Source organism: Mus pahari, chromosome 1 (genome assembly GCF_900095145.1).
Source record: "Mus pahari chromosome 1, PAHARI_EIJ_v1.1, whole genome shotgun sequence".
NCBI classification, from domain to species: Eukaryota; Metazoa; Chordata; class Mammalia; order Rodentia; family Muridae; genus Mus; species Mus pahari.
The window spans coordinates 157,621,227-157,631,449 of record NC_034590.1 but is presented as its reverse complement, the minus strand read 5'-3'; the positions used below and the strand labels follow the sequence as shown (position 1 = coordinate 157,631,449).

Below are 10,223 nucleotides of genomic sequence, written 5' to 3'. Positions count from 1 at the left end.
CCAGTGTATCTCATCCCAGTGTATCTCATCCCAGTGTATCTCATCCCAGTGTATCTCATCCCAGTGTATCTCATCCCAGTGTATCTCATCCCAGTGTATCTCATCCAGTGTATCTCATCCAGTGTATCTCATCCCAGTGTATCTCATTCCAGTGTATCTCATCCCAGTGTATCTCATCCCAGTGTATCTCATCCCACTGTATCTCATCCTAGTGTATCTGGTCTTGCTATTTCCCACAGGAAGAACAGGCAAATAGAATTCTCACTGTGACTCCTTCCCGGTCTCCCAGCATCTTCTTGGCAGTGATCCTAAACTGCAGTGGGCATTGCTTAGGCTTTTTCCAGATGGTCAGCTCTGAGAAACTCACCACAAGCTCCCACCTCTGAGGGCGTCTCTGGGGGAGATGGGTGGCCAGGCATCCTGGGGTCACCAGCAGCAGAAGTCAGGTGAGTAGAGGCCAGAGGTTTTAGACTGTGAGGGTCCGCAGGCATGGGGTCTGAGGCAGAGAATTCAGATGGCAACTCTCAGTTTCTTTCCTGCAGGATCCTGGTACCCACGAGGCTTCATTTTTCCCCCTTTCTGAGACTCTGTCTCAGAGTAGTCAAGGCTAGCCTCACATTCACAGTGTACCCAGAGATAGCCTAAGTGTGTATTATCCTACACTCACCTCCTAAATGCTGGGGACTACAGGCATGTTCTGCCATGATGAATGAGAAACCATCACCCTGACTACCCTCCAGTGAACAGAGGAGGTTGAGATTAGATGGGGCCCCCTACCCTGGATGACAGTCTGCTTGAAGAGCTCGTCACGTAAGTGTGGCAAGAAGCAGTCGATGCGCTCCCAGGTAATCTCCCAGAGAGCAGAGGGGCCTCCTCCTCTTGCATCTGCACTGTGGAAAATCTCCGCTGTGTCCATCACCAGCAGCATGTTCTTCAGAGACTCAGGGATAGCTTCTGACTACAAGCAGTAATGGAACCCCGAGAGGAGCAGAGTTAAGACAGAGGCCGCCACCAAAGGACAAACGGCAAGTCTTCCAGTGTGTGCGAGAGGAAGTGGTCTATGGGAACTGGCCCAAGGCAGAACATACCAGCAAATCACTAGAACCTGCATGCATGTACTTGTCCATGAAGTCCAGGATGGTGAGCCACAGGGCGGCAAAGGTGGACAGTGACAGCAGTGGAGACAGGTGCTGCAGGAAGACCTAGAATCCACCGGGCAGCAGCTGTTAGCCAAGGGTAGTGGAGGAACCTTCTATAGCTGTCTCCGAAGATGAGAGAAGCTGGCCCCATCTTGTAAATATTCAATCAGAGGTTACTCTGGAGTCCAGGACCCTCCTGAATCCCTGGGCTGTCTCTATAGCTAGGAGTTCATGAAATGAGCACTTACATTTCATCTTTGGGCCCCATGAGATGACCTGGGTTTCTCTCTGTGGGAAAAGGCAGGGATGGGGCAAATAGGTGGAGGCAGAGTGGTGAGCAGTACCTTTGAGAGCAGCGTGGAAGCCCGCATCCGGGTCTCCTCCATCCCGCCCACATCCGCAGGGCTGATATTTTCCAAAAGCTTGGTCAGGAGAGGAAACAGCACCTGGTAGGTATATATCCAATGTCACATCAGCCCAGTCAGTTGGGCCCAGGGATGATGGGCCCAGGGCAGCAGAGAGGATCTGATGCAGGTGGATGGCAGGAGCTCCTTAGGTTTTTCTCACTCTTCCTGCCTTGTGATCTGAACTTTCTCTTAAGAAGTCCTACCTTGTTAAAACAGGACTCCCACTCCAGGGCATCTAGCTTTTGTAGGTCATGCACCAGAAGGGCTCGCTGCAGATATGTCAGGGCCTGCATCCGCACCTGGCGCCGGGCATCACAGCATAAGCAGGCGATTCCTGAGAGAGAGCAGGGTCAGGATCTTCTAGGCATTTGGTCTGGTGCTCCGTCTGCCCCTGCAGGCTCCCCCAGGTTTATTTACCTTGTAATAAAGGGCACCAGCAGTGGGCCCAGAGGGTTCGTGAGTCAGCTTCAATCTTCTGGCCACCTCCCTCCAGGTGGCGTTGCTCCTCTGCCCATGAGCTGTAGATAGAGGCTGCCCGTGTGTGCAGAGTGTGCATCAGGTCTAGCAACTGGGATGAGAAAGCGTGCAGGATGTGAATACAGCTGTTTAGGTCTTTTCCTCCCTCCCCCGCTATCCCTGCCTGAGTCTTCAAGGCTCTCAGCAGGAGCTATGCTGTACCTACCCCTCACAAACTCCTCTCTTCAACTGGAGCTCACTGTCTGTCCTAGCAGTTTCTCAAAGACACCAAGAGTTACTTACAGCAGAGAATACTTTAAAAGACATGTGCACTGAGACAATACCATGAGATCATGGTGAGAAAGGCACTTTCTATTTTAAAAAAAATGATAATTTTTTTTTTTAATGTGCACAGGTATTTTGTTTGTGTAGCATGAGCATGTTGTGCCTGTGGAGGCCAGAAGAGGGCACTGGACCCCCTGGGACTGCAGGGATGTTGTGAGCTGCCTTGTGGGTACTGGGAGTAAAAACCCAGGTCCTCTGGGAAAGCAGCCAGTGCTCTTAACCACTGAGCCATCTCTCTGCTCTGAGAAAGACACTCTGCATCCTATTTCACACCTGCTGATACAGTTATTTTGTTAATCCCATTATAACTAAAACCAAAATACTTCTTTTGTTTTTGTGGGTGTGCCACATGTGTGTGTGGACAATGTGTAGGAACTGGTTTTCTCCCCTCGCTGTGGGCTCCTGTGTTGACTTTAGGCCAGCAGACTTGGCACAAGCACCCTTACCCTTGGAGTCATAGACTTGGCACAAGCACCCTTACCCTTGGAGTCAGTCTCTGAGTCATAGCAGGTGCCTTGTTAATCTCAGTTTTACAACAAATCAAGCAGGGCTAGTGAGATGCTTAGCAGGTAAGCTACCGCCACACAAGCCTGGCAGCCCAAGTTCAATCCTGGGCCCTAGGTAGGAGAGAACAGACTCAAAGTGCCATCTGTCCTCTGACCTTCATACTTCCTGTGCATGTGAGTGTGCACATGTCCACATACCATTTAAATAAAATTAAAAAACAAAGCAAAGGCTTCCACAGGCAACAGTATCTGGTCAGATTTAACACATTTTTTTTTTCATCAGTTTTCTATTTTTAAAAAAATTAGTTAATTTTTTTTTCAAGCCAGGGTTTCTTTCTCTGTGTAGCCCTGGCTGTCCTGGAACTCGCTCTATAGATCAGGTTGGCCTTGAACTCAGGGATCTGCCTGCCTCTGCCTCCTGAGTGTATTTATCCTATTTTTAAAAAGACTTAAATATTTTTACTTTACACTGTAAGGGTATTTCCCCTGCATGTATGTCTGTGCACCATGTACGTGAGTGCCTACAGAGGCCAGCAGAAGGCGTCAGGGCCCCTGAACCTGGAGTTACAGATGGTTGTGAGCTGCCATGTGGAGATGGGACTAGAACCCAGGTCCTCTGGAAAGCGGTCAGTGCTCTTAACTGCAGAGACATCGCTCCAGCGCCCAGGGTAACTTACTCTTAGAAATGTATGTGTATGTGTGTGCACCCATGTGACTTCAGGTATACCATGTATACACAGGTGCCTGCAGAGGTCACAGGCATTAGAGTTCCTGGAACTGGAGTTACAAGCAGCTATAGCCACCTGATATGGTTGCCAGGAAACTGAAGCTGGGTCATACAACCTCTGCAAGAGTAGTAAGCACTCCTAACTGCTGTGCTAGCTCTCCTGCCCTTTCATCATCTTCCTAAGGCTATTCTGAAAGGCAACTGTTTCTCCATTTATCTAGTCAGATAAAGTCAGCCTGAACAGACACTTAGTAACTACGGAAGGATAGACAAAATGCTAGAGATGTAGCTGCCTCTTGTAAAGGGAACTCAGTGGCTAGATTACAGGAATGAATGGAAACTCAATTTTATCAGTCTATCCTTTTATATCTTTTGAATTTTGTATCATGTACATATATTACAGATAAAATAAGTGAATAAGTCTTTTAATATATAAATATGTTAGTACTAGAAATTGAACTCAGGGTCTTACACATGCTAGGCAAGAACTCACCACTGAGATAAATTCTGAGCCCAGTAAATTAATTTAATGCCAGATATGATGGTGCACACCTTTAATTCTGGTACTCAGGAGGCAGAGGCAGGTAGATCTCTGTGAGTTTGAGGCCAGCCTGGTTTACACAGTGAGTTCCAGGTGAACTAAAGCCACATAGTGAGACCCTGTCTCCAAATAAACACACTGTAAGCAAAGACTTAGAGCTGGTTTCAGATGAGGGAACCCTGTGGAGATGGTGGTTGAGAGGATGGGCAGAACACAATGGATATTTCTTCTGAGTTCTGACTTTCCCTGGTTCCACCCAAGTTCTGAGTCTCAGGTACAAGAGAAGAAGTAAAGGGTGCCATACTTACGTCCTGACTGACCTGTAAAGACACCGTGTGGTAGCTGGCTGGCACACCTTCATCCTCCTCTTCATCACTGTGCCCACCCCGAGTAGCATGCTGGTTGGATACCCGGGGCCGCCGAAGCATGGAGCCCTCCTTGGGTTTCTTCTTGAAGCGGTTCCCTTTGCTGTCATACTTATGACTCTTGCTGCGTTTATCCTGGGACTTGCACCCTGAGCAAAGCCAGACTAAGGTCACATTTGCACAGCCTTAGGGCAAAGACACCCAACTTTTCTCCCCTCTCCACTTGACCCACTCCCTAACAACCCCTTGCATAGGTAACTTACCACCATTCAGACTGGCTTCTACAAAGATGCGGAGGGTCTTGACACACAGTTCAAAGTTGTCAGGGGTGATGTGAGCAGCATCTCGGACAATGAAGGACAGTGACTCCACACACTTAAGCAGGGACTTAGTATCATGTGGGCCCAGGTCCAGGCCCACTGTAAGGCTGTACTGATTAACCAGGGGTGAAGGGCCTGGCCTGCTGAGCCCTGCTCCTGGTTTGGAGTTATCAATGTCATCCTTCCCCACCTATAAAATACACATGATATAAGCTGGGGCCCCATTCTAAGCCAGACATCCTCTGAGAACTAAGACCCTTTGTTATAAGCCTAGGATGGTAGTAGACTTACCACTAACCAACCACTGTTGACCATGTCAGCATCTGTGGCTGATCGGTGTATCTTGCCAGGCCTGCCATGGTCCGTGTAGACTTCTGAGTCGGAAGTGTACCCTCGGTCTAGGCTGACATCATTTTGATGGTAGGATGGGAGCTCACTGTCCGACTGTGCTCCTGAGCCAGGCAGGGAAAAGGCAGAGTAAGAGCTGAGATGGGATATGGAACAGGACAACAGACTCAGGAGAGGTACTGAGGCCTAGTGTCTCCTCCCATGTCTGGCTTACTTTGACACAATCACTAAAAGGTTGAGGTCTGGACAACATCTTTCCTGACTAAATAAGGCAAGAAGCTAATTTGGGCTTCTGATAGCAACTAGTAGCAGTTACTAGGGAAAGTAGGGAAAGGTGGTGGCATAAGGACAAATGGTTCTGTAACATGGTCTTCCTGACAGTAGAAACTTGCCTTTATGCTATCTAGCCTGTGGGTAGCTAACAGGCACAGGAAGATCTAGAAGCAGATGGCAGAAACCAGGTGTGTTTAATTTGCTGAGTGGTAATAACCTGTGTTTTGTTTTCCCATAGCAGCTGCTGGGTCCTAACTGCTTATTTCCCTGGGAAAGGGCATACCTGCATCAGGAGCATCAGCCCTGGCTGTGGCTTGAAGAGCATCTGGAGGCTTCACGCCTGAGCCAATGCACTCCAGCAGTGTGAAGAGGGTGGCCCAGTCGTCACCCGAGTGGATGTTGGCAGCATTGGTCTTGAGGAGTTCATGAAGCCCATATGCAACCTGGTGGCTGACTCTGGACAGCACGCTGGGCCTCATCAGTAACAAGATGCGCAGAGAGAGCAGGACCTGGGTTGAGATGGGAGTAGGAAGTGGGATGGACATAGATACAGTTTCCTCCCTAATCATCTCCATTAGCCATGAAGACTAGTGAGGGGAGTTTGCCTCCGACTCAGTTGTCCCTGGTCTGGCCTTGGCTCTCCTGTTTTGGAGTACTGGGAATTGAACCCAGGGCCTCGTGTGTGTTAGGTAAGCACTCTACAGCTAACTTCATCCTTGGGCATGCTTCGCTTTTTTTGTATCGGTATAGTTATGACAACACATAAAGAGGTCCCTTATGTACTTTGCCCAGTTTATCCCAGAGGCAATATGATGCATAAGTAAGTATAACATGGCAACAAAGACAGACTTCACTATAAGCCACTGGTTTTCATAGGTGTTCCCTAATTCTATGTGAATTCATATGTGTATATCAAGTTCTACACAACTTTACCAGCAGTGTGTGGTTGTCCACAAGTTACCCCTGGGACCCACGTTGCCACTTTCCCAGTCCTGTCCTCCTGTCCCATTCCTAGCCCTTAGCAATTTCTTCTTCTAAAATTCTGTGAATCCCAAAATGTTATCTAGATGGAATTGTCTATCTTTTGAGACTGGATTCCCTACCTGGAGATCTACCCATGACTTTACACATTGGGTCTGTTGCATAAGTGGCTGAAGAGTACTGCATGGTACATGTGTACAACAGTTTAGTCTCTTATTGGAAGTCATCAGGGCTGACTCCAGCTTTTGGCTTTGATGAATACAGCTTCAATGAATATTTATATACACATTTTAAAGCTAAAATAAACCTTAATTATTTTTCTGGGATAAACGCCCAAAAGTATATTTGCTGGGTTGTATGGTATGTGAATATTCAGTTTTATAATGAAGTAACATTAGAGTGACTGCGTTTTTTATTCCTACTAGAAATATATGGGTGATTTAGTTTCTTTGTATCCTTGCCAGCATTTGGCATCATCACTTTTAATTTTAGCTATTCTGGTGTGTTTCTGCATTTTCCTAATGGCTAATGTTACTTCATGTGCTTATTGGCCATTTGGATATTATCTGTGAAATATGTTTCTATCTTTTATCTGGTTTTACCTTTTTATACTAGATTTTTCTTAAATATATGACTTGCAAACATTTTCTATTGCTCTATCTTTTTATCTATCTGGAACAAGCTTTTACACATTGAATATTCTAAGCATTAAAGAAGTCTAATTTATCATTCCTTCCTCTTATGGACTGTGCTTTTAAATATCAAGTTAAAAAATGTATTGGACTGGGCATGGTGGGTGAGAGCACACACCTTTAAATCAGGCACTTGGGAGGCAGAGAGGCAAATCTCTATATGAATTTGAATTCAGCCTGATCTACATAGTGAGTCTAGGCCAGCCAGGGCTATCTAGTAAGACCCAGTTTCAAAAAAATAAAAAACAAAAAAATTAAAAAATAACCTAAAACCTAACTAACTAACTAAGTCTTTAGTCAGTTCATGTACCATGTCCTTGTAGACCTATTCTGTAGGGATGTGCCAATCACAACAAACAGTAACCAGCACTTGCTGGTGGGGCAGGCGTCCTCATCTTTGCTTCGTTACTGTCAAGGCTCTGCAGTCACTTCAGACGCTTGTACAGAGGGCAGAAGAGCTCATTTATCTTTCTATACCCTTAGCTGCTTTACTCTGTAGCTGGTATGCAAACACTTGAGGGAAAAGAATAATTTAGGATCATGTACAGAAGCAAAATCTGCCTGTTTTATTTTTTTTTAAAGATCTGTTTATTTAATATAGATGAGTACTCAGTCTTCATGCATGCCAGGAGAGAGGGAGTCAGATCTCATTATAGATAGTTATAAGCCACCATGTGGGTGGAGAGAATTGAACTTAGGACCTTAAGAAGAGAACCCAGTGCTCTTAACCACTGAGCCATGTCTTCCCTGTGATCAGGTCTAAAGTGAGAGATATGAGCTCGAGTCCCTCCCTGCTGGTGGGGTATCTGTGTTGAGCATGTTCAGGCTTTTGATTTTTTTTTTTTTCTGTTCTTGTTGTTGTTATTTTTTTTCTTTCTTTTCTTTTTCTTTCTTTCTTTTTTTTGAGTCAGGGTTTCTCTGTGTAGCCCTGGCTGTCCTGGAACTCACTCTGTAGACCAGGCTGGCCTCAAACTCAGAAATCTACCTGCCTCTGCCTCCCAAGTACTGGGATTAAAGGCATGAGCCACCACGCCCGGCTGCAATAAAATAATAAACCACATTAACAATCTTAACTTTTAAATCCTAAGATTTTTTCTTATGTGTATAAAGGTTTTATAATATATATTTACTTCTTTTAGATTTATTTTTATGTGTATGAGTGCTTTGCCTGCATGTATGTTATGTGTACCATGTACACACTTGCTGCCCACAGAGTTCAGAAGAAGGCACTGCATCCTCTGGACCTGGAGTTACAGATGGTTGTGAGCCACTATGTGGTGCTGGGAACCAAACCCATGTCCTTTGCAAGACAGCCAGTATTCTCTTCTATTGAGCCATCTTTCCCGCCCCTTCATTATGTATTTAAATTTATCATCACTTTAATTTTTTTGCAAAATAAAGGTTTGAGTCAAAATTCACTTGGGTGACTAAGACAAGAAAATGAACCACTTGGGCTACAAAAAAAGACCTTGTCTCAAAAACAAAACCAACTGTCTTAGTTAACGTTTTTATTGCTGTGAAAAGACACTATAACCATGCCAACTCTTATAAAGGCAAACATTGAGCTGGGCGGTGGTGGCGCATGCCTTTAATCCCAGCACTTGGGAGGCAGAGGCAGGCGGATTTCTGAGTTCGAGGCCAGCATGGTCTACAGAGTGAGTTCCAGGACAGCCAGGACTATACAGAGAAACCCTGTCTCGAAAAAAAAACCTTAAAAAAAAAAAAAAAAAAAAAGGCAAACATTTCTTTGGGACTGGTTTATAGTTTCAGAGGTTTGGTTCATTATCATCATGGCAGAAAGCACGGCAGCATGCAGGCAGAGGTGGTGCTAGAAAGGAGCTGAGAGTTCTACATCAAGATAGGCAGGCAGCAGGAAGTGAACTGGCCTGAGCTTCTGAGACCTCCAAACCACCCCCTAGTGACACACCTCTTCCAACAGATTCCATCAAGGCCACACATCCTAATGGTGCCACTCCCTATCTGCCAAGCATTCAAACACAGGAGTCTAGGGGGGGCTCCTACTCAAACCACCACACCCAAAGTAAAACAACAACCAAAAACCATTCAGTTGAACATATTGTGTGGGTCTATTTTTGGATTATCTATTTTGTTCAATAGCCCTATCTATCTATCTATCTATCTATCTATCTATCTATCTATCTATCTATCTATCCTACATAATTTTAAAAATTATTTATTATATGTGTGGGTGTTTTGCAGTGTGTACTGACTGTACTTACGTCTGTGCACCAGTGTAGTATTCCTGGAGAGCAGAAGAGCGCACCAGATGCCTGGCACTGGGAGTTCCAGAGTGCTGATAGCTACCGCATGTGTGCTGGAGGTCCAACCAGAGCCCATTGGTAGAGGAGCTAGTGCTCTCAACCTTGGAGGAATCTCTCTAGCCCCCAATCCTATGTAATTGTGACTTCCATGAAGTTTAATATTGGCTAGAGTGGTAGAGTATGAGGTGTACAACTGTAGTCCCAGTTTAGGGAAGCGAAGACAGGAAGATTATGAAGCTATCTTGAGATACACAATAGACCCTCAGTCAAAACAACCTATCAGGCCAGGGCTACATAGCAGACTGTTTCCAAACCAACAACAAACCTAACCAACAACAACCCCAGGCTGGTGAGATGGCTAAGCAGGTTGGGGCACTTGCTGCCAAGATTAGTAACTTGAATTCAAACTCCAGGATTGCAGGTTGTTTCCACATGTACACCCACGGCATACGGCTACTTTTCATTCATGCAAAAATATAAAAAAATACAACACACACACACACAAAAAAACAAACAAAAGAAAAAAAAATACAACACAAGAAACAAGGTAGAATATTATTCCCATTTCATTCTTTGTTAAAATGTTTGGCTATTGTAGGGTCTATGCCTTCCATTCTATTTTAGAATAAGCTCTCTTCGTCCACCAAAATCTTTGCTGGGATATTTATAGAAAGCTGCATTACATTTATATATTGGTTGAAGGAAGAATTGACATCTTAATTGGGTTGAGTCTTCTAATCTATGGTATGGCCATAGATGAACTCCTAATTTGATTTAGGGGTTTTTGATTAACACTTTGTTATTTATTCGTAAGCCAGGGTCTCACTATGTAGCCTTAGCT

General features: G+C 45.2%; 1 protein-coding gene across 7 annotated transcripts in view; it reads right to left on the bottom strand.

The window, feature by feature from the left end:
* The window catches only part of Gbf1 (golgi brefeldin A resistant guanine nucleotide exchange factor 1), a 138,672-nt gene that overhangs the window by 1,687 nt on the left and 126,762 nt on the right, over positions 1-10,223 (bottom strand). For 4 of the 7 annotated variants that reach the window (XM_021205666.2, XM_029545443.1, XM_029545450.1 and 1 more), the window contains 10 exons: positions 5,711-5,936; positions 5,098-5,258; positions 4,750-4,996; positions 4,430-4,635; positions 1,964-2,114; positions 1,750-1,880; positions 1,484-1,585; positions 1,089-1,202; positions 778-958; positions 368-496 (listed from right to left, as the gene is read on the bottom strand). In XM_021205666.2, coding sequence (XP_021061325.1) covers positions 368-496; positions 778-958; positions 1,089-1,202; positions 1,484-1,585; positions 1,750-1,880; positions 1,964-2,114; positions 4,430-4,635; positions 4,750-4,996; positions 5,098-5,258; positions 5,711-5,936 — 1,648 coding nt within the window. The remainder of the gene's footprint in view (positions 1-367; positions 497-777; positions 959-1,088; positions 1,203-1,483; positions 1,586-1,749; positions 1,881-1,963; positions 2,115-4,429; positions 4,636-4,749; positions 4,997-5,097; positions 5,259-5,710; positions 5,937-10,223) is intronic. The other 3 variants (XM_029545453.1, XM_021205673.2, XM_021205682.2) reach the window with 1 other exon arrangement.